Here is a 23,374-nt window from a genome sequence, read left to right as displayed (position 1 = left end):
CTTAACAGAAGAATGGGCTCAAACTAAATGCTCGGGATTATTCGCCAATGGCATCAGTACGAAAGGTAGGCTTGAGTTGCGAAATGTTATTCGAGTCTCGTTGCAAGTTGCTCTCTGGCTCAGAATTGTGAACTTCGAAGTCGAAGATCTGGTCATTGATTCTATATATCTCTCGCAATCTTTAGTCTTGAAGCTTACTACTTGGCTCAATGTATTTTATTGGTGGCTTGAGTATTGATCAACATATCATCTTTTCTCAAACCTGGAATTGAATTGATCTTCAATGAAGAAATACTTGTCCTCTTGCTTAGCCCTCCTCTAGTGAGTTAGCTAACCTGACTCATCAACTATAAAATACTTCCAACTTCCAACTTTCAACTCTCAATTTCTAAGGTTTACTTCAAAAAATACTTCTACATATTGATACTTGTACAAGTATCAACATCTTCTTTCACAATCCCTCTTTGATTGCCAGTGTTACCCACGAAGAGTGATCACGCTACTTGAGTTCCTGAAAGGTCATCTAACAACGGTCGATGATTCATACATTCATTGTCCTCCTATCGTGGTTCATTTCAGCAGTCGCAACTGCAACTTTCATCCAATATCTTACTACTTTTTTCAAAACTCTATATACCACATTTTCATGCAACATGGCACCGAAACGGAGGTCTAAGATTCTCAAACTTCTTCCTTCAAGGGCCAGAAAAATAATTACTTCTAGAGCTGCTTCGAAAAATTCAGATGATAAATCGTCTGTTGCCAATCCATTTCCATTTCTACAACTTCCTGCAGAAGTGCGGATTCAGATATATAAGCAACTTGGTCCAATTTCGAAACCTAATTCCAAAAAATTCTTAGTAATCACACGGGGTCATTTAAGAAGAGATCCCGAGCTTGTAACATATACTACAAAAAGGTGTTCAGAGGAAGATGAAAGTCGTTGCTACCCAGAAATACTATGTTTGAATCGGCAGATTTATCATGAAGCCATGCCACTATGGTATGGGGCCGATAAATTACATTTCTGGCTAATAAGCCCAGCAAGCCGATTCCACAAAAAAACAAGTCTACCGCGCCATTTACCTGACTTCCTGAGATTTATGACGTCGCTTCGCATCGACATTTTTACTGAGGATGATGATACATCATTGGCGTTAAAATCACGGAGACCAAAGATGTCTAAATTTTTGACAGAATTTGGAAACCGTTTGGCTGAACATGGCAATCTCAAAGAACTTCACATTCGCTTCTCATTGCGAACACCAATACCACTTCCACCCTCCGCAGTTCCTTCACTTGTTCTAGGCAGTCTTTTGGAACCTTACTTGGAACCTTTTCGAGGAACATCAGGACTATTGAACCTAACGACATCAATCGACGTACGAGAAGCGCATGAAAGTAATCAAATCAACTGTGGGGGAAGGATTTATTCATCGGTAGAGGAAGATGCACGTGCGTATCTGGACACTTTCGAGTCTGAAATGCTCCAAACCACGAAGTCGATACATTGACATGCTACAACCATCACCCGTATCTCCACTTCCGCAAAATCATTGTAGAATTACATGTTTTGATACGAATACACCGTCCCTGAATACGATATATCATCTATCAGGATTTGACCACTTTCGGAAACTTTGAAAGATGGTAAATCGATCCACTCAGCAGTACTACATACATCTCAATATGATATTAATTGCTTCATATTGTCACGGCGCCAAGTACTCTACCACTAAGCCACGTAACCCAAAAGGGTATAAGTAGTTTGATCAACATCAAACCTACTAAGTAGAGTTATAACCAATCCGTGACACATATTTCCAGATGGCCAAACTTTTACATCACAATTTATTCTCCATCCATGCGACGAATGAATTTTTGTCATAATGTCGGTATAATATTCTTCGCACAAAATCAGAAGCCCAAGTCAGATGTCTTGTAAATACATATATATAAATTTTTATTAAATTATATTATATATTAATAAAGATATTAATAAATCAAAAAAGTGATTTTTGATATAAAAAAGTGATCTAAAACAGGGGTAGTCAGAAAGTAGGGTATCCGATTTAGTTATGAATACGAATAATTCACACGCCGCCTTATTAGAATCGAGTCGAGTCATGACATGTGATTATATAATTATCTAGAGAGTTATTAGATGTATGGTAGATTGTAATGTAACTGTGAGATATTGACATCATTCAACATATATAGGAGCTTTTCAGTGATAACCTTACGCATTTCGTGTGGAAAGTTGAGGATTTGCTCGCTTTCGTATAGGGGTGTTGTGGAGATTAGATGGGTGTATTGGTAGGATGAGGTAGATTTTGTGTATGTGATGGTTTTAAGTTTTCTGGAGAAGTTGGTGATTGTATAGGAATGGTTTCTAGGAGAGTTTGTAGAATGGGGAATTGCAAAGTTGGGTATTGGAGGGATACCAAGATACGTGATGTTTCGTGATCAGATGGGATATACTGGAGTTTACGGCAGTTGTTCGATTTCTCTGGCGATATATCGGGTGGATTGGGATACTTTGTTAAACACTAGGTAATAGGTATGAGTAGATGAGTAGCTGTGCCGATTATTGAATTAGAAGTAGGGCAATGGAATGAATGATCCTATGTGAAACCGGTTGCGAAAGTGGTTATTCAACATCATTTGGACAACAAAGTTTATATCGAGCTGAAGATGGAACATTAATGATAGTGGTTAAATACAACCTAGAGAATCGAGAGATAACAATATCGCAAAGCTTCCGGAGACTATCACCCCAAGACAAATAAAAGCAACATCCCAAATAACAACGCCTGAGTACTTAATCAAAGATAGAGATGAGCATCTAACCTGGAGAAAAATGCAAAAATCGCGTTTCTAACCCTCGGGATGATCTCATATGGGTGGATGAAAAGCTTGATCCAGTATTCCGACTTTCGATTCTGACCCTTTGTTGATCAAGTGTACAGTCGTGGAAGATGTCATGTTCAAATCAGTACTTCTCTCGTATCACTCTTCCCCGGGGTTTTTGGGTGTATCCTCGCTTAAGCCATACAAAGTGCCATTTCGCAAATCTTGTTCAATTCGTTGGATGTCTGCCTCGGTAACAAATGTACACCAAGCCTCGTCTAGTTCTTGAACCATGCTATAACAAATCTGAGGGGGCTCAAAAGATATCGAATGTTGAAGGAGCCTCATTGTCGTATTTGGAACCAGTGGCTCTTCCCATTGCCCAGGCATATTCTTGGAGAACTTTCCGTTTTCGACGAAAGCTTCATCGACTTGTGAGAGGCATCTACCCACACCAGTTCGATCGCAACGTGGCCGACCAGCTTCACATAAGAACAGGGGATCAAGATGTGAGTACTCCGGTAAAGTTGTAACATCTATTTCAATCGAAAGATTGTCTTGCTGATGCTCATGAACAACCGAATAATTTATGCCCTTACAACAATGGATGATGTGGCCTTTCAAATGCCTTTTTGGAATGTTCTTTTCATCGCTACCACCCTCGTCGCTGTTCTCTTGACCGTCACTCTCGGTACGTGGATGATGAGGAAAAAGATCAATTCCTAACTCAAAGAAGGGTTTCGACCATATTCGAAACACAGCATTGGTAATACCCACGCTCCAAAGGCATGCTTTTATGATCTCTACAACTCCCTCTATGTATATGTCAGTGATAGTACGCGGGAGGTGCTCTCCATTTGATTCGCGTAAATACAAGGGTTTTAGTATTTGCTTCAAGATAAGGGCAATCTTGTACTCGAATAAGATCACTTCAAATTTTTCTTTTCCAAAAAACCAATGATGGGACAATGATACGAGCCATGTGCCTACAAGATCGGATATCATTCGTTGCGCAATATTCCCGGAATGAAATGAATCGAAAGTCCCGAGTTGGAATAAGTCTTCCGCAACCCTGGCAACTGAAAAGTCGACAACTTCGGCATCTTCTGCTTCTACGATAACCCGTGGTAACATTGAAGCCGGATCATTTCCGATTGGTTGAGCTGGTTTATGCTGGAATATATAACGCCATACGGAAATACTTAATTTTCGGTAAAAAGGCCCACCTGATCGCGATACAAAGAACGGCCATAACTCAAATCCAGCTTCAACTATAGCAGCAAAAGAAGTCAATGCTGATGCCACCGATATAGGGGGACTGTAATAACATATGAGCGGGTTTCCTTGTGAATTAATTACATGACGAATAACTTACTCGCCATCATCAACCTCCCAGTGTACATCAGCCCCGAGATCAAGAAGCATTGTGCAAAGCTGCGAGTTGTCACGCCAGAGGGCTATCTGTAAAACAATAAGCAATGCCAGTTTATGTATCTTTTCGTGTTGCGATACCTACATGTAAAAGAGACTCTCCGTCCTCGTCGACATCATGAACAGATGCTTCACCGCGATCTAGTAATCTTTTCACACCTTGAGTGTTGCCGTGTTCACATAGTCGAAAGATTTCGGAATTATTTGGTCGACGCCGAACAACATCAAGTGTTAAATGATCAAAAGTGCTTGTCGTCGTGAATCTGAACCCTTTTCGACATGTCGTAAATCCCATTAAAAGTTCAACCAGGAAAGTCTTGGTGGTTGTCGAATTGTCGGCATCGTCTGTCCCATCGTCATCGTTATATCGGTGAGTGGTAGAAATAGTTCGGAAATTGAGAGTGCCTAGTAAGAAATTCGTCTTGTATTGATTAAAAGACTTAGAAACGCTACCAGCAGTACTTTTCCATCCACCTGAGGGAAATGATTGACTCTGTGTCATTTCTTGTGATGTTTGAAGCGCAATGTGGTGTGTCGAGTTTATTGTAGTAGCTATAGAGCTGATATTCGTACTTAGGACATCGAGCCTACTGCTGACTCGAATCAAGGATGCTCTGTACTCAGCGGGTCAATTAAATAATCATTTTATAGGCAGAGGGTCATATTACTGTTGTCTGCTTCCCTGAAGTAGGGCCATAGTGGTCTTGACGCTTTCAAGGTTATCCCTAAACCTTTCTATCTTGCTCGCTTTCAAGACCATCTGAACTTTTCTCCATTGCCTACCGAGACTCCCATTGGCAACGGATAACTTTCGCGACAAAACCGAGATAAACTCTGAGAGTTGATCAATATCGTCTTTTGCTAACTCCAGAGCGTCATTGACCATGCTTTCGAAATTTGTAGGTATGCTACCAGCTTCATATTCAAGTCGAATTGTATGAAAGACGCTAGCCACAAGTCGAAGCTGTTTAGACAAGCGGCGAATGTCTGAAGGAGCATCCTGAACAGCTTCCCAGAATTCAGCTGCTTTCCTCAGGGCATCCCCAAGTTGTACCGCTAGTGTGGCAATACCAATGACGCTTGCTGTGAAACCGACAGGATCCGCCATAATGTACAATATTAAGACTTCCCTGAGAAAACGAATGATGAACAATAAATGAATTAGTGTATGTTGGGAGCAAAAGAGGAAGTCGTGATAAACGTAGATTTAAGTGGTGTGTTACACTCAGCATCAAAAAGAGATAAGCCTCGCGCAACCAAACTAGCAAACAAACATTTGAGTGAGGCACTGCTGTATGACATTGGCTTTGGCTGCAGATGTCACAATTTAACCAGGATACAAGTCGCGAATAGTTATTGTAGGTGGTTGACCCTGTTATACTACAGTAATATGGATATCATGACATTCCTTTTAATTCTGCCTCGACCTCCTCGACAACAATTGCCCGAACATCTTCCCAAGAAGTACTAGGTACAACTCTGACTCGTTTCTCTTTTTCTTCTAACCCAACAAATTCTTTGGGGAGTACTGTATCAAAGCTGAAGCTCTTTTCATCCTTCAATGCAAGATCAACAGCATTTGCAAATTTGGCTGGGTGTGCTGTTGAGAGAGAAATGTGATATGCATTTGGTGAGCGGGAGACGGATCGTAATGAAGCAGCTACACCAATGGCTGAATGTGGATCCAAAACGTAGGAACCACTAGTATAAAAATCCTTAATTGTGTCGATGGTTTGCTTGTCGCTGACTCTTTCGCTCTCGAAATCTCTGTTCGCAGCCTTGAGGATTTCGTCTTGGACATTGAATCCACCGTTTGTTTTCAATTGTTTAAGCCAGACTTCGACTTCCTGACCAGCTTGCTTTTTATTCCACTCATCATCCATACCAGCGGCAGAGGCATACTCGTAGGCCAAAAACCACAGCAATCGCTCAAAATTACTTGAGACAAGAATGTCCATAGCTGGACTAAGTGTCTCCTTGACACCATCCTCGTGTGCTTTGACTCCATCTTCAACGAGTCCACCTTCAGCTTCGACACCATGAACCGCCTTCTTCTCGTAGTGTCCCGTTTTCCAGAAGCGGTATAAAATGTCATTCTCATTCGTCGCAATCACAAGCTTTTCAGCCGGTAGACCCATGCGCTTCGCGAAATATCCAGCCAGAATGTCACCAAAATTGCCAGTAGGCACCACAAAGCGGACTTTGTTTTCGGGTTTATATCCAGACGACTTTTGAAGAGAGAAGTATGCATGGAAGTAGTATGTGGTTTGTGCCAAAATTCTTGCCCAATTGATAGAATTGACAGCTCCAAGGTTCATCGTCTCGTTGATCTGCGGATCCGCGAATAGAGCTTTGACAGTATCCTAAGAACTATTAGACATGTCAAATATATGTAGATGTATGACTCACCTGGCAATCATCAAAAGTGCCTTCAACAGCCAAGTTGTGCACGTTGGCATCCAAAACTGTCGTCATTTGAGCCTCTTGCACAGGGCTGACTCTACCCTTTGGATGCAAGATGAAGACTGAGACATCTTTCTTGCCTCGAAGACCGTAGATAGCTGCAGATCCAGTATCACCACTTGTAGCCCCAACAACTGTAAGATGGTGTCTGTCTTTTCCCTCCTTGCCTTTGTTCCGCCTGACGAGGAAGTATTCGAAGAGATTTCCAAGTAATTGTAATGCAACATCTTTGAATGCAAACGTAGGACCGTGGAATAATTCTAAAAGGTATAGATTATCCTTTTCGCTGAGAGGAACGAGAGGTGTAGTTTCCGGAGCGCGAAATGTAGAGTAACTTCGATTGATGATATCTTTCAAGTCTGCATGTGGGATTTCGGAAGGAGAGATGTAGAGAGAAAGGATTTCGAATGCGAGGTCAGAGAACGACAAGTCCTTCCATTTTGACTCCCAGTTCTCAGGTACTGATGGAATTTGTTCAGGAATGAATAATCCTCCATCAGCAGCGAGACCTTTCAGCACGACTTCTTCGAATGATAATCCGTAGTCGCCACCTCTGGTCGACAGATATCTTTGTGAAGGGGTGTGGTCAGTCATGATGCGCAGTTTATATTGTGGTTGGATGCGAATAACTTCAATTGAAACAATGTTTTTGATCAATGCAAAGATCCGCTCCGATGTCGGGTTCTGTGCGGAAACCCCGCCATCTAGCGTATCCTCCGCAACCCCGCTGCCCAGCGGAATATTTTCAACATTATGATAAATCACTTTGTTCCTGATCGACAGTCTACTTCAATGTTGTATTTAACAATCCGTCATGATGGGATCAAACGAGGACTGGCTTTTCTTGAAGAAGGCCCATATTTGCACATTTTGCATCACACTGGAGAACGATAAAGTACCATATCTCAAGTATGGAGACCGCGGGAAGAGGTGACTTTTCTCCTTAATCGCCCATTTGCCAGGTAAGTTGCATATTGCGTGATTGTTAGGTTTCTACAGGTGATCATACACCTACAGTCCGAAACAGAAATATCAAGAACATCCATATTGCTTGGACTTTTGATCCCAGAATCACATCATGGCACAAAATATATACGATCAAGATGACTTCTTCAAAGCATATGCTCAGCTTCCACGCTCTGTCCATGGATTGGAAAAGGCGCCTGAATTTGAAGTGTTACGTTCTTGGTTACCAAGCCTTGAGGGATCGAACTTCCTAGATCTTGGATGCGGATTTGGCTGGATGTGTAGATGGGCGCGAGAAAATGGGGCAAAATTTGTTCAGGGTACAGACGTATCTGAGAATATGTTAGCTCGAGCACGAGAGTACCCAGAAGACCTTTCTATCAGTTATCGCAAAGCCGATCTGGAGACGTTACGGATATCTCCAAATGAGTTTCATGTTGCCTACAGCTCACTGGCTCTTCATTACATTGAGAATCTTCCATCCCTTGTCGAGCAAGTCTATAAATCACTGAAGCCTGGAGGAGCTTTTATCTTTTCTGTGGAACATCCCATTTGGACTGCCCCACGAAACCCTGACTGGATTAAAGATGTGGAAGTTCGAGACGTCTGGCCACTAGATGGTTATCCTCTTGAGGGCCCTCGAACGACAGACTGGTTGGCAAAAGGGGTAGTCAAACAACACCGTTCGATTGCTACATATATCACGATCCTTCTTGGTGCTGGCTTCATATTGTCTGCAATCGATGAATGGGGACCAACACCAGAGCAGATAAAGGAATTTCCAGACTGGGCTCGGGCAAGGGATCGTCCTCCGTTTCTACTTGTAAAGGCTACAAAACAGGCCAACTAGAGTACATAAAACACCATTATATCGAGGAATGGCTTGATGCCGCCCGTGCCGGCTTCTGGAATTGCAAATCCGGGCATCGTTTTAGTACTGCTTCAGGCGAACGCGATAAAAGGGTCATCTAAGATGTACCTTTCTTCAATATTCGATATTGAATCAAAGAACCAAGGCTTCGATTAAAAGACTATTTCGGAAACTTTCGACTCGTCGTACAATTTAATCAATATGTAACCTTATTTGAGATCACATTGCTATCATTATGTAATATCGAAACATCAATGCTTTCAATATCTGATTTCGTTTGAGTGATACCACTTTTTACGTCCCAATGAAGGCCTGCATTACAGGGGCATCAAGCTGTAAGCACAAGCCAGCTAATCCACCGATCATCAATCTCAAAATTCATCCGTTCTTAAGATGACTCCTACGACATCTTTCTGGAGGTCAATCGACCGTCGTATGCTCCCGTGATGTTCGAATCATCTCGCGCAGATTATCATGGCTGGTTAGAGTTCAAAGAAAATGCCCTGCCTAGCAATATATTCGGCTACCTACTCGTCCAATACTTCCTCCGGCATTTCAAAAGCAAACCTTTCGATATTGCATGCTACGATGATCCCACTGAGATCGCAAAATGCGGGGCACTTGGCCAACGGAGCTTTCTGAAACAACCATTACCAATCCGAGAAGGTCCCAGACCTGAGAAGGGCAAATGGGTACACTGAGGTTAATCCTCCAGACCTCCAAACGAACTACTAACAAGCCAATATAGGTAGTGCCCCACAGGCAGATCAACCAATTCGGTGAAAATTATATACACAAACTAATCGATCAAGCCATTATCGACCTAGCCAAAACTTATCCTGACCACATAATTCTGACTACATCTGCCCTCGAAAAACACGGCGACGCCCTCTTGATCGCAGAAAAAGTCCCAACACCTCATCTCCCAGCACGTAAAACGAAACGAGAAATAGCACATGTTCATACAGAAGGAAAGAATGTGGATTATTCAATGCACGCAGTACTCTCGCCTAGGGATTGCAAAGATGTGATTGAGAAGGGCTGGGGTGAAAGAATGACCTTGGCTGGCACATTAAAGATGCCTGCGGAATATCTGATGATATATACCCCAAGAACAGATTCGGAATTGAAGATTGTGAGAGATATCTTGGAGGCTGCGATTGGGTTTATGACTGGTGCGACGAGACCTGTCGAAGAGTAGCGAATAGGCTATTCGGCCGAGGAAGACACATCATAGATCACAGTTTACAGCCTAATCACATCTTTCTCGGTGTACATGTCTATATCTTTGTGATGATGGAATGTCTGAAACAGTCATTTCGAACAATTTTCAAACTCACTATCTTCAGCAAGAGTATCCCAAGTGGGAAATGCAATCACTTTTTCTATCCGGTCACACGCCTAATTTAATCCACAAAAAGTTCACAATATTCACAAAAATTTCCTGAAAGGTATTCATTCGAATATCTAAACATTGAGTATCTGGCATAAAAAATAATAGCTATCTAGTGTGTTTTTCTAACCTAGATTCATTATCCACCCAAACCATCCGACCGTTTCCATTCCTATCCTTCCAGGCTTGCGCCATTCTTATATGTACTGTGTGTCCTGTCCCATACCATTCCATCCTATTCCCTCGTTTCATTCATTTCTCTTTATTTTATAAGGGGTATTGTTTTCATCCATCCATAAGAAACCGCAAACCAATCCACACGCATATCGCACACAAGACCAAAAGTAAAGTACAAAAGAGAAAAGAAAATACATGTCCAGTTCGTTGACCCGAACTTTCCGTTTCCAACCATCAAACAATCAATCGCCCAAATCGCAAAGTCCAAGAAAAAGAATCCGATAAAGAAACCCACCATCCATCAATGATTCAAAGGATAAGGGTGATACTTCCCATCATTGGGATACATATCATCGTTCGCACTCCCCACGCTCCCACCACTCAATCTTGATCCTCTCGTTCCCGCAACCCCAGCGCCAACATTAACAGGTACCTCCCCCCTAATGTAAGGTATCTCATCTCTTTCTCTCCTTCCATAAGTACTTCCCATCGTCATCCCCGGATATCCTTGTGGCGCACTCGTATATCCACCTGGGGAAGTCCCGTAGCTAACACTCGCTCTTCTTGCTCGTCCCGGAACTGCATTTGCTCCCATGGAACTCAATGGTGTGAATGGGTTCTGCATTTTGGCCGCTGGCGGAGTACCCGAGTTGCGTTTTTCGCGAGAGGAGGGAAGATCTTCGTCTCTGTATCGAGAGCTGGGACTCATAGGATTAACATCCCTTTCTTCGTCGCGATAAAGTGGTGAAGGTGGTGCATCTCTGTAGCTTGTTCTTCGCTCTCTAGCCTGATGTTGTGCTCTAAGTCTTTCGTCTTCTTTCCTCCTAGCTTCGGAATCGCGTTCTTTTTCGCGGCGTGTCATGGGTGGTGTGTTTCTCTCCACTGTTACTGGAATTCTTTCTCCTCTTTCCTTCTTCTCAGGTGTAATCTTAACATTGGTGTCGGATCCACGAACTCGAATCCCATCACTCTCTTTCGCCTCTCGTCCATCTTTGGCTCGAGACTTCTCTTTCTTCAAATCTTCAATTATACGGAGAGACTCATCCCTTTCACGACGGAGCTCCCGTTTCTCCCGATTGCTTTCTACTAATGTGTCTTCGAGAGAGCGGTTCTTCGATTCGAGAGATTTGATGCGTTCCTTGAGTGTACTGAGTGCTTCATTGAGGGCATGAACATTCTGTCTTTGCTCTGCGCGGTCGGCGTCGGTAAAGAAAGATGCCGAGTTTACTGGCGCAGTAGCGGAATTGGAAGAAGAGGAACCGATTCCAGAATCAGAGGGGTGGCGTTGATGAGAGAATGAGGGACGACGGGGTGTAGAAGTGGTTTTAGATGTAACGGGTGGTGTTGAGGGAGTTCCGCCGTGGACTGAAGATCCTTTGGTGGAAGAAGTGTAGTGCACTTTCTTGACGGGCTTGGAAGACATGCTGAGAATGCTGTGTTTGTGTACAAAGGTACGTTTATGTACCACTGTAACTATTTGTGTAACCTGAAAGGTTTGCTCCGAAGCAACTCGTACCAATCGTACGTTGTGTTTCTGACCCGACGATGTCAGATTGCGATTGATAAATCAAATGAGAGCGGGAAAATAATTGGATAACGGGTATGGGTATTGATGCAGTGGGAAGTAATCTATTCGTCGCTGATGTGAAATGAATGGATAAATGAGACCAATTCTATTCGAGAATTATTCTTTGCAGGTAGGATGAATGTAGATGCAGATGTAGATGAGATGGGAATCGAATCAATAAATATAAGGCTGAACAAGAAACACCTCTTTTTGATTCCTCATTCCTGGCCGGAAATTTACCAGATATATACTCCTATTCTACACCAATTTCCAAGCCATCCGATACATAGCCATATCATTCCAATACCATAGCCAACCTGCCCCATGAAAATGAACACAAGAAGGATCAATAAACATATGACTCTTCTTCGAAACCGGTGTCTATTATCTATCGTTCTTGTGCTTAGCCTAGTACCTGCCTACAAAGCATCCGGGTTTCGAAACAATCATGTACCCTTTCTGCCTTGACTCGATTCGAGCTTCCAATCACAGCCTCAGTCCTGATGGGGTATTTGACATTTCGCACTTTTCCTTCGCGGCTCATGGCGTAACCGGGGTTTGAAAAGGGATGGTTTCCTAATGATCTCACCGAAGTGGATCCTGGTTGATCATCCCGTTGTGCATATTTCTGGCGTAAATCCAATCGCCAGATGATGTTTTGTTTATTCCTTCCTCATTTTGTCATCTTCTACGCATCTAATTACTCGGAGAAGACCCATTTGCCATTTCCGATGTCTCGAAATCATAATGTAAAGGGATGGAGGAAGAATAAAATTACTTTTTGGGCCCCCAAACTTACTGTATTTTCAACCCGTAGCTAAAATCCAAACATCCCAATTCCATGTCCGAATCTTTCGTAAACTATCAAATGATGATGACTCACTCTCAAACATCCCTTTCCTCAGCTATCTCCTCGTGGCTTTTCCCACATCTAATCACGCTGATTGGTTAGCGAACGATCGAGAAAATTAAGCCCTTGTTCTCACAACCCATTTGACCCCAGGAAAGGGGCAGTGTTGAGATGTTTCTCTAGCCTTGTCTATATCGTTTTCTTCTTCCGGAATTTTGAATTCGCAAGAATCGTTCGCAATTAGTCAAAAAACGCCAGGGCAGACCGCTAATAGGTTCTTCCAGGGATGAAATTTAGGCTGTGCCTATTCCTTGACAAAAGATTCCTCGATTGTTAATCAATGAGTAGATTTTTAAGCACATCTTATTGGGTACCTCGAGTACTGTATACGGGTTAGGTTAGAAATGCCCAATTCGGTGAAGATCGGAATTTATTTATCTACGAAGTAGGGTGTCGAGAAAATAGGTGTTAAGGATAAGAATCAAAGTATTGTCCGTTGGATCGACGTTGTACTTACAGATGCTAGTATTGTGGGTAGGACAATTGGAGTTGGAGGACAAAGTTACGAAGGCTTGAGCCTCAAAGAGTGGAAACTTTCCTTTTCTTACTTGTTGAAAAGACGGAACAACGATATGAATAAGATGATGACAAAGTTATGTACGCACAAAATATCAAAGAAGAAATTAGAAAGTGGCATGGGAATTAGACAACATGTCGGTGCGTGAGGTGGTGATGCGGGGTGGCTGCATGAAGGGGCACATTTCGATTGAACAATTCATTGTTTTTTGTTTGTACATGCAAAAGCCCTCCCTCCAATACTGTCGAGATTACTCACACGGTATACCTTTAATTGTTTCTCTCGCTCGACCAATCTTTTGCATTCCCAATTCCTCATTTCCAACAAGTAACCCACCATTCGTCCATAGCACGGGACTATATAAAAACACGTACAGTTTTTATGACTCTTCCCCCCTCCTTTTCCCCTTTCGCACCCCCGTCCTGCCTATTCTTCACGTGTCAAAAGTCTCAATTGTCTTTTCGAATTTCACGAATCGATAGGCTATGGCAATGTAACCTACGCTAAGAGACCTAGACAGGAAACTAGTAAACTGCCGAGACGCGAGTTTGACGTCAAATATGCATCGATTAATGACAGTGTGATAAGTAAAATGCATTTCTTATCGTTTATCGTTTGTGAAAATTAGATGGAGGAATAATGACATGCTTTGAAGCCATTGCTTGTACTCGGTGTATGGTTCATTGTGATTCCTGGATGGACGCTGGAAATCGGCGACTGGAATGTCGACGTGTGAATCAGAACGAGTTTCTGCGAAAACCAGGGATTAACCCCACGATATCTATTCTTTCTTTTTGTGTGTATCTCTCCAAAATTCTTTTCCTGTACATCCATAATCCATATCAAACTATTACATTACACAACCAGCAACTTCAAGCAAGATCCCAAATTAACCCGTCTGTCCATGCCGTCTATGTGTAGAAGTCCGAGGGCAGAACCGTGTAACCCCTCTTGATCCCTCACCTGAACTCTAACGATCATCCTTTTTTTCGATTTCCTTTCTAGGCGACTTTTTTGGGTGGGGCAACGGATACTCACATATCTTATACCATGAAATGGGTTGAGAGTACATCTGCATATGCCAATTAGCGAGAAGGGAAGTCATCAATCTCTGAATTCAATTGTACACACATAAAGCCCCCGTGTATAGGATACAAAGCCAAAGGAAAAGCACCAATGAATAAGCGCCGATATCATTCGAAAACGTTCAACCATCTTTCTATCTCCATCATTCAAGGGATTAAACTAACAGAAGTAGACTAATATCTGGCGACCAAGAATTAGACCAGTGTACAAGAGCAAGTGCAAGTGCAAGAAATTAAACTCAATACATTCATTTTGAAGAAGAATAAAAAACAAGCAGACTAATTCTAAGCAGCTACAAGGTATCAAAAATACTAAAGCATTCAACAGCATCGTGAATAAATCCTCCTCTCTTTTCTTGGGTTTTTTCTAAGGATTGTTAGTCTGGGAATGTTGGTGTATAGGTGCGGCGTATAGTACGTACATATTATTCGCCACAAAAGAACGATCTGTGGCCCTCTTTGGTACTGTCATTCCCAAGGCTTGGTATAAATTGACGCCGAAAAAATCATGGACACCCGCCTCTTTGTCGTTGTCGGTGAAACGCAAAAGATCGACGTGCTCTTCGATGTTGAATCTGAATCCGTAAATCGCGAAATAGACATCGCATCTAGAATACAACATCACAACTGGCAATCCCCTTCATACCCCCTCAACACGAAATCCTTTGCTCACAATCCACCTTTTCAACTGTCCCAACTTATTATCCTTCTCCGCTAACCACCGGTTCCTCTCACTAAGCTTATCATCCATGACTTTGATCAACGCGCTCAACCTCTCGATCTCGGCAACTTTATCCTCAAGTCTTTCTTTTAATCCCCCTTCACTCAGAATTCCTCTCCCAGTCAACCCCCTTCTCATCAATCTAACTCTCTCCTCCGCTCTCTCACCCCTATACTCAGCTCTTTCCCTCTTCCCCTCCAATTTCGCAACCCTTTCTTCAAGATATTCGATATCTCCACTCTTTTCTTCACACTCTCTCCTCAGAACTTCTTTATCTCCCTTAAGTACCTGCACGATATCTCGTAAAGCACTATTATCAGAGATCAATTGCCAGTTCCTGCTCTCTGCAACTGCTAGTTCTGTTTTGAGTGATTCGGCAACAGCTTGTAGTTCTGCATTGCGGTCTTCAAGGTCGCTTGCCATTTCATGAACCATGGTGCGGGATTGAGAAGTGGAGCGATGATGAGAATTTGAATTTGAGCGGAAAATGATGCGTTCGTGGCCGTGACGATCGCGTTCGAAGAATCCGCGAGAGCGAGGACGATCGTAGGACATTTATGTTGTAAATTTGGATTTTGTGAATTGGGGATTTTGGGATCAAATAGTAGACGAAGAAGGATTTTTGATGTATCAGTAGATTGGTGAAAGATGAGATGTGAGATTGACTATATTTGACAACAACTAGATCTAGATGTGCTTAATGGGTCCTTTCTTAAAGATATGGAGAAAATTGATTGGAATGGCTGAATATGCAAGTAAGTATGACCTGCAGCTTCAGAAGCGCGTATGTATGTATGTGTAGAAACAGTATTGGATGATGCACTTCTCGGATTGTTCAATAAGAAGGGAGAGGTTTACAATATATGTATAGCTGCCTACATAGAGGGAACTCACGCGTGTAGTAGATCAGGCATAGGCAAATTGCAAAATTTCTCTAGCAAATCTCAAGAATATCGAATTTCCGCACAGCCTTGTGAAACATCATGTGGCAAGACGATAATATTTTTGTCATAATCTAGATCCGAATAGAAACCCCATAACAAGATTAACAAGGCTATGAAAACACGACAGAGGATTTCGGAATATTGTAGAAGAAATTCGCGGCTTCGGCGTCAATTCTTTTTCATGAATTGTGAAGGCCGAGATAGAGAAACGCCTCGTTTGGATTACTTCATTTCGCATCTCATCCGATCTGATTCATGCTTGACAAAGCGATTTATCCGTCCGTGTGTCATATGTGAATCCATTTGAAGAGAAACTTCTCGCCACATCTTCATTGAAACGTCTAAAATTGGGGACAAGGGACATGGTAAAGAAAAAAGTCTCACTTGCCTTGTAATGCCTATTCTCTTGTCACTTGCTCCACTCCCCCTCCATGCCAAAAAAATCATGCATAACCAAAAATCGTCTCCCCCCATACAGAAACACAACTCCTGTCGTACGAAGGTCCCCAAAAGTACGAGCCACTCAGCTGTCCAAGGATAAATGGTTCGCTCAGAGGATTTTACCCCTCCTGTAAACTTGCGGGAACTAAAGCTTTACCATATCCAATAACGCATTTTCCATGACTTTGACTCGAAACAAAAAGTGTCAGAGCATAACCTGCTGTGTGACCAACTTTCGAGCCTCTCAATCACTACAATGTGGAGTGGCTATGCAGCCCCCAAATATAAGGCTGAGGCGTAATCATTCTCGAAAAGACCCGATATCATTTGAACAATGTCTTGCAAAACAATTTCCCAGGGAAGCTTGGCTTCTCAAAGTGCAAAACGCTGATGTCAGATTTCCCATTGCATCATTCCACATTCGGAACTTTCCAAACTAGCCACTTCACAAGATAAATCCTAACTCTTTCAGCCACATATTGGTCTGTTGTCACGATGCAATCGTAACGTTATTGGAGAAGAATTTAATGGTTTGATGGCTTGAGAAAATGGCTGGAAATGCGGCGAAGTCATCCAGACCCTGCCGCTCATGATGAACTCAGTGGTCAGAACCAAAGAAACACACGGACAAGACATGGAAAACGTGGTATGATGGAGGGGGAAATCTCTGCAAGGCAGAATTTGTGAAGGCTGGATGAATGTGACACTCGGATATGATGACGAATAGAATTACAATATTTCGAAATATGTGATGGCGTTTCCTATGCTAGAGAAGAGCTTTCGTTCGGCGTTGAGTAAGCGCGAGAACCATCTTTGCTGGGAACTTGTTATATTGGGCACGAACCGATTCAATCAAACACGTGGATCAAAAGGTTGCCGAATGAAGAATATCTTGATATACCCGTTCCGGAAGCATGGGAGGTGGATGGATGAATGAGGCTGTACTCTTTTCTCAGCGCGTCGGACACGAGTGGGAAAACCTGGAGATCATGGAACAGGTCGCACGTGATTGAATAATTATTATGCACAAGCAAGGCACATGCAACGATTGCATAAATACCTCAATGCACCGACAGCACAACAACACAGACACGAAATTTTGAATCTTACATACATGGAATACTCCTTTTCAGATCACCCACCGACTTCCCATTGTGAATATCTATCCCACTTGAACTTGGTATATGTCTAGCGGTCAAGCGGCTAGTTATGCAAAACAAACGCTGAGTATCGGATGAGATGCGGTGATTCTGTATCCTATGCTATGTAGATTATTAATGCTTGCGCATTGTGGCGGCATCCTGTCATCTTATATACTGTAAGACTTGAGAACATGCGGCCGCAAGCGGTCATCATCTAGACTGAAGCTTTCTTGAAGAGGCTCGTGTTACCATGCGGGGAAGCCAGCTAAAAGTCATGAAAGTCGATCTTGTTGCCGCTATTCCACATTACTAACGCCGGTACCTTGATGCGGACTAAGAGCGGGCGGATTGGAGACCGCATGCACTTCGCCCTGATGACGATGTCACAGATATTTGCAATATGAGTTCGCAGCAGTTTTGCATATTAGTACGCGGTGAGTCTATGTATCCTATTCGCCCATGACGTTTCCATCTAAAGTCTAATTGGCAAGCTCTCTTTTTACCCGGGTGCACGTGTAAGTTTGAGTAATGATACTCTTGATTGGACCCAAAAGCTAAAGGGGCTACACGAGAATTGGTCTAGGATATTTGAGCCAAGACATCAGAAGCATGAGTGGAATTTCTCGAGCGTTGAGCAGCCTTCAAGATCGAAAAGTACCTTGGAAACGAAGTAGTTTCCAGTCTAATGCATCATAACATTTATCGATATTTCAATTTAATATTTGCGGGGATCAAGTATTCTACAATCACTATGCTCTCAAAATATTGCTAGGAAGTGTAGATTTGACGATGCACTTGCAACAGCTATACCAGCCAAATCGATGTACTCCACCGAGCATCTCGAATTTCATGCATCATTCAGACGTCTTTTGATCCATCCATCCACAGCTTCCTCACAAACCCCCAGTAAGTCTCTTCACCACCCTCACCTCTAAACATCTGCGCATGCTTTCCTCCAACCATCTTAATCCTCTCAACCCTATATCCCTTCAGAGTACCTACTTCCCCGTGCTCCTCGACGTCTTTCCACTCAATGACTTCATCTTCCTCGCTATAAATATACCCCCTGGTAGCTTCCTTCCTTACCAACCTCTCATCATTCAAACCCTCCAATGGTCCCCTCACCAAATCTCTCCACACCCAATGTGGACAGATATGTACGATAACGTACAATATAGAAGCAACTATAATCGCAATGACTGCTAGGGGTATATACAACAACCAAGGAAGTTTGGCTCCAGGCACATGGAGGAGCGCGTGCAAATCTCGCTTAAACCACGGGAGGGATGGACAAGAATCATATACGATGCTGTATATAGGAAGCGGTTTTCCTTTCAGAGATTGATATAACCCGGCGATTCCGTAAAATCGTTTACCACCTCCGTTGCTAATGCAATGGACTAACAACCTTGCTTCTTGATCTGATGATTCGGAAAATAAAGCATCAATAGCAGGAGCGGCGTCTTTGCGTCGTCGGGTTTCGGATTGGAGGAGGAACTGAGAAGTCTTCATGGTGCAAAGGACAATGCGAGAGAAGGGGAAAAGATTGGTATAGTAGGTGGTATAGTAGGAGATATGCTTTGGAGCGGCATTGTTCCAGCTGCAAAGGAGGATAGTTGACGGATCGGATGGAGGTGGTGCAGTGGTGGTGGTAGGTGAGTACAGATAGACACAGGGTGATAGTCTATTGAAAGCAGAGAGGGGTTTTTGTTGCACCATTTTTGTTGCACTTGCCATCGCAATTGGAATTCCTGATATATCACAAAAATTTGAACGAAGAAAAGAAATGAAAGAGGATGAAATTTGCAGGATGATAAATCTTTTACTAAAAGTTTATATCATTCCGCGAATCCGCCGACTGGGCAATTGTGCAGAAAACTTTCTGAAACCAGTCCAACCAAGACTGCCAACGCGGCAGTTTTTACTCAAGGGATCCTCATGTTGAAAAATCGCGAATCTGTTGAGCAACGGGTTTGCCCCCGGTTTGGTGACAATCCCGATACGTACGTATCGCCGGCTCGAAAGCGGGTCTTTTCTTGTCATACCGAGGTCCGTGGTTTTGTTTCGGATCAAATGATATGAGAGTTCATCAACGTCCACACTGATATCGACGCTGGCAATGGAATAACTTTGACGGTCTCATTCGTTCCTTCTAGCCGAAGATTAATCATTTTGAACATGGCCACGGAGTCACTCAAACTTTCTGCTATCACAACAAATTTCTTGAAAGCTTGATTTCCGGATATCACACAAACGGCCATCCTTCGAAATTAACTTGAAGACTGCCTGGATTCTCTCAAGGATGATGCGGAATTATCAAGCAATGTTAATTGTATCTCTACTTTTAGAAAAAAGTTTGGCGTTGAACTGGGAAATGTCTAAAGCTTAAGTAAGCAATGACATAAGCAATACTCCGATTTCGTGGCCATTGAACGTAGTCAACTTCAATGACAAAACAATCAGCTAGAACTCACGCCTTTTCAGGGATGAAATCTGGTGGTTGTATCTATGGTATCCTAGAAAACGACCTATCTGGTATCTTGGAAGTTCAGATACAAGCCTGTCGCATACCCACATCATCTCTTAATTTTAATCCGAATCTGCTTACATGAGCCCTCAGACTGAAGCAGAAAGCTGTTCAAAATGACACAATGGTGAGAGACATGCAGAAAAACAGACGAGTAAGAATAGGGAGATCTATGAGGGCTAGCGAAACTTTGATCGTGGCTCGATATCTTGCCATATGTCCATGTATGCACATAGATAGACGATACTTTCTCAGATAAAGTAAAAGTATACGACACAACCCTTTTGAAAAATTGAAAAATCGTTATTCTATATCAGTGATGTCTGTGGTATGAAAGATCCAGATGCCTATTTCCTGTCCCTTTTCGCTTGTTTTTGACACCGATGAGACTGGTGAGTTCCGAAATCCCGTGACTCGGAGTGAACGTTTGTTTCGAATATGTATTTCAAGGCCTGGAAGACTAAATGGCCACACGAGTGGGACACTTTTTTGCAGGAAGAGATTCATCTCTCTTGATCTTAGAAGGCCGGAAAGACAATGCGGTCTTATCTTGGCTAAGCAGAGGGAAAACTTTAACTTAGATCCAGCATGAGTTATTGTGGTACACACGAGGTTTCGAAGTACTTGCAGGGTATTGACTGTTGTTACCGGTATATTGACGTTTGACTTCCTCATTTCGAGCAATTGCCTATCAATACAACTGTCATGGCTCAGATTTTGCTGTAAAACTCCAATCGAAAACGCGGATTGCACAATCACGAGGAAACTCTTCTGACTCTGGCATGGCCGGAACAAAGTTTTTCAAATACAGTCAAGCTCTGCCATTTCTTCACCTAGATCGTAGATGGGCTAACCTAGTCTGATGAGAATTCCACAGAATTGTACAATGAAGTAGATAAATGTAGCGAGTAGAATAATGGATACGATGAAAGGTGACGGAGAAATATATGAAGGCATTACTTTTGTGACGATGAATCTCGCATATAACAATTTGGTGAACTCTGAATCATTGAAAAACTATAATACCATCATTACATATCAAGGGATATCATACGGCGATGATGTGTCCATCAGGAAGCTGTACTAGCTAGGGAGGTGCTGGATTTTCAGAACCTCAGTCGTAGTGCTATCCTTTCGTAATTTGGGAGATTTCAAGGATTTTGAACATGCCAATACTTACTTTGGCTAATCAACAACAAAACTTCCGAAATATCAAGGGTAAAGCCGTATCTAATGATGCCCTTCGAAAAGGCGTACTCGCTCAATGAATAAAGTTAAATTTCTAGACTGACCGGAGATGATGTTAACAACTCATCATAGTCGTTATTATACGGAGAATTACAATGTATCATGTAGCAAGCATCGTGATTGACAAGATTGAATATCACATTGGAAGAGATGTGAACATGACACCGTGAATGCAATCCTCACAAGGAGAAATTCCCCAAAACTATTGTCCGGTCAATGAGAAGCCGTCGCTTATTTCACCTCAAAAGAATCGTATCAAGTAGGTAAGAAACTGATTACTCGCATTGCCTTTTATGTCTCTCAGCTTAATTCTCTCAATGTAGAAAGCTGCCGTCTCACCTCATTATAGTGATGGAGAGTTCGCCGCCGCTCCGCATTATCCCGTCTTTTTTCGTTGGGGAAGGGCTTCGACAACAACGAACAAAAGACCAGAGTAGAGCTCCTCTCTTTGAGCTCGATACTCGATCTGGTTGCTTATGGCTATTCACATGATTACATAGGTATGTGACTACAGTGAATATTTGGCCTCGAAAACTGTTATAAATTATCTTCCACAGGTCAAGTATTTGAAAGTGCCAGAAGTATAAAATAATTGCTCCGAGGGGCTTGAATGGAGCAGGGCCGAGAAAACGAGTCACTCTGAAGCAATTGCAAGGCAAAAATTCTCCATGACTGGACCAAGCATTGCCTTCCAGACGCCGTGTACTCATATGGATATTTGTAGGAGAAATTCGCTCTTACTGTATCTCGTCTGTCAGCCTTTATATTGTCAATTTTGAGTTAAGAAATCCAAAATTTAGCGCCAGTAGCCTATCTGGCAGTGAAAAGCACAGAACGGCAGCGATAGGAGTTGATCTAGGAGTTAGGAGAGTACAAACGATAGGATAAGCTTATCAGACAATAACTTTCACTTCAAATTGTACAGCTGATTAAGTAGTTATTTCCAAATTCGCTTCCTTGAAATGTGTTTTGAGAATTCTGTGAAATGTATATTTCATCTTATCTTTCAATAATATCTCTTATATATCAACCTGAAGATATTTTTACCAACTCCGTAGGGATGATTGAAGAGGACCCCCGCATAGGGTTGTGGTGAATGAATCTCGTAAGTCCCACCTCACTCTAGAAGTCTTTGCAAATGATTCACTTCCCACGCAGTCAGAATATCATCCATAATCATCAAAAATCTCATGTTTCCCACATAAATATAGATATATCCATAGCACTCCTTTCCCTCACATGGCCGGCCAAGAAATGGATTCACCATTTAAAAGACAAATGAGGTTCTGGTAATCTACTTATGCATATCTGTACCCTCAAGAGACTTCCTCAAAACATTCAGTTTCTTAGGATAAATATACAAATGCAAATGCCTGACGCAACAATGGGTAAGATAGAACGACAATGACTCCTTGTCAATGGGGTCTCATAAGAAATGACGACAATATTGAACCACCAACAGCATCACGGAATTTTCTATTCCTCACTATAAATACTGATACTTATCGGTTACAGTTTGTTAATCACAACTCCAGAAGATAGTTCTGGCCGAAAGAACAATAAAGTCTCCAATGCCCATATCAAGGTTTTGCAAGGGATCTGTATGTTTTGGTGAAATACCAATACCCCGATTTTGCAACCCTTTTATACCTGTGAAAACCCATGCACAACAATCCTTACTCCCCAAGCCAGATTCAATTCACCTCACCCCATCTTTCACCCTCCATACCCAATCCATATCTGGTGGAGTACCCTCATGATCAAAAACCCCCAAAACGATGATTCACTACCAGCTCCACACTTTGGACAATCCTGTGTTCCATACGCTTCCTTCAAAAAGGCTCATAACATCCTCAATCCAGATGCGGGCACTTCCAAAGTCAAACACATGATTTACGAATGTGGACTGTGGCTAACAATCTACGTTTCGCTTTAGCACCATGAACACAGTGATTTCGCCGCTTCTTAGTCCCAGGGGAAACTCTGCTTAGTGTTGTTCAAAAACACCAGACGACAGTATGGGGGAAACGACAAGAAGAATACCAATGACAACAACAATATAACCAGATGACAAAGATAAAACTCACACATCAGATAATCGAGCACCCTCAGAATCTACAT

At 42.4% G+C, this 23,374-nt stretch overlaps 8 protein-coding genes across 8 annotated transcripts; 3 read left to right on the top strand and 5 right to left on the bottom strand.

Moving 5' to 3' along the window:
• Nucleotides 1-653: 653 nt before the first annotated feature.
• EAF02_001359 (uncharacterized protein) lies at nt 654-1,514 on the top strand (the record flags this gene model as incomplete). Its single annotated transcript, XM_038897407.1, has 1 exon — nt 654-1,514. One exon carries the CDS (start codon nt 654-656, stop codon nt 1,512-1,514), a length of 861 nt encoding a protein of 286 aa, XP_038762382.1.
• A 1,495-nt stretch (nt 1,515-3,009) lies between these two features.
• EAF02_001358 (uncharacterized protein) lies at nt 3,010-5,389 on the bottom strand (the record flags this gene model as incomplete). The annotated part of the gene is made up of 4 exons (XM_038897406.1): nt 3,010-4,168; nt 4,226-4,311; nt 4,367-4,895; nt 4,950-5,389. 4 exons carry the CDS (start codon nt 5,387-5,389, stop codon nt 3,010-3,012), a joined length of 2,214 nt encoding a protein of 737 aa, XP_038762381.1.
• Nucleotides 5,390-5,678: 289 nt separating this feature from the next.
• On the bottom strand, nt 5,679-7,338 carry EAF02_001357 (uncharacterized protein; the record flags this gene model as incomplete). The annotated part of the gene is made up of 2 exons (XM_038897405.1): nt 5,679-6,644; nt 6,691-7,338. 2 exons carry the CDS (start codon nt 7,336-7,338, stop codon nt 5,679-5,681), a joined length of 1,614 nt encoding a protein of 537 aa, XP_038762380.1.
• A 484-nt stretch (nt 7,339-7,822) lies between these two features.
• EAF02_001356 (uncharacterized protein) lies at nt 7,823-8,560 on the top strand (the record flags this gene model as incomplete). Its single annotated transcript, XM_038897404.1, has 1 exon — nt 7,823-8,560. The coding sequence occupies one exon, from the start codon at nt 7,823-7,825 to the stop codon at nt 8,558-8,560; it is 738 nt and encodes a 245-aa protein (XP_038762379.1).
• Nucleotides 8,561-9,027: 467 nt separating this feature from the next.
• On the top strand, nt 9,028-9,782 carry EAF02_001355 (uncharacterized protein; the record flags this gene model as incomplete). Its single annotated transcript, XM_038897403.1, has 2 exons — nt 9,028-9,273; nt 9,330-9,782. 2 exons carry the CDS (start codon nt 9,028-9,030, stop codon nt 9,780-9,782), a joined length of 699 nt encoding a protein of 232 aa, XP_038762378.1.
• A 670-nt stretch (nt 9,783-10,452) lies between these two features.
• EAF02_001354 (uncharacterized protein) lies at nt 10,453-11,574 on the bottom strand (the record flags this gene model as incomplete). Its single annotated transcript, XM_038897402.1, has 1 exon — nt 10,453-11,574. One exon carries the CDS (start codon nt 11,572-11,574, stop codon nt 10,453-10,455), a length of 1,122 nt encoding a protein of 373 aa, XP_038762377.1.
• A 3,296-nt stretch (nt 11,575-14,870) lies between these two features.
• Nucleotides 14,871-15,506, bottom strand: EAF02_001353 (uncharacterized protein; the record flags this gene model as incomplete). Its single annotated transcript, XM_038897401.1, has 1 exon — nt 14,871-15,506. One exon carries the CDS (start codon nt 15,504-15,506, stop codon nt 14,871-14,873), a length of 636 nt encoding a protein of 211 aa, XP_038762376.1.
• A 2,830-nt stretch (nt 15,507-18,336) lies between these two features.
• On the bottom strand, nt 18,337-19,197 carry EAF02_001352 (uncharacterized protein; the record flags this gene model as incomplete). The annotated part of the gene is made up of 1 exon (XM_038897400.1): nt 18,337-19,197. One exon carries the CDS (start codon nt 19,195-19,197, stop codon nt 18,337-18,339), a length of 861 nt encoding a protein of 286 aa, XP_038762375.1.
• Between the last annotated feature and the right edge of the window lie 4,177 nt (nt 19,198-23,374).

Source organism: Botrytis sinoallii, assembly GCF_014898435.1.
Source record: "Botrytis sinoallii strain Bc 23 chromosome Unknown BSIN_002, whole genome shotgun sequence".
In the NCBI taxonomy this organism is placed as follows: domain Eukaryota; kingdom Fungi; phylum Ascomycota; class Leotiomycetes; order Helotiales; family Sclerotiniaceae; genus Botrytis; species Botrytis sinoallii.
Note: the sequence above shows the minus strand (reverse complement) of the source record. Positions and strands in the feature narration are given on the sequence as shown.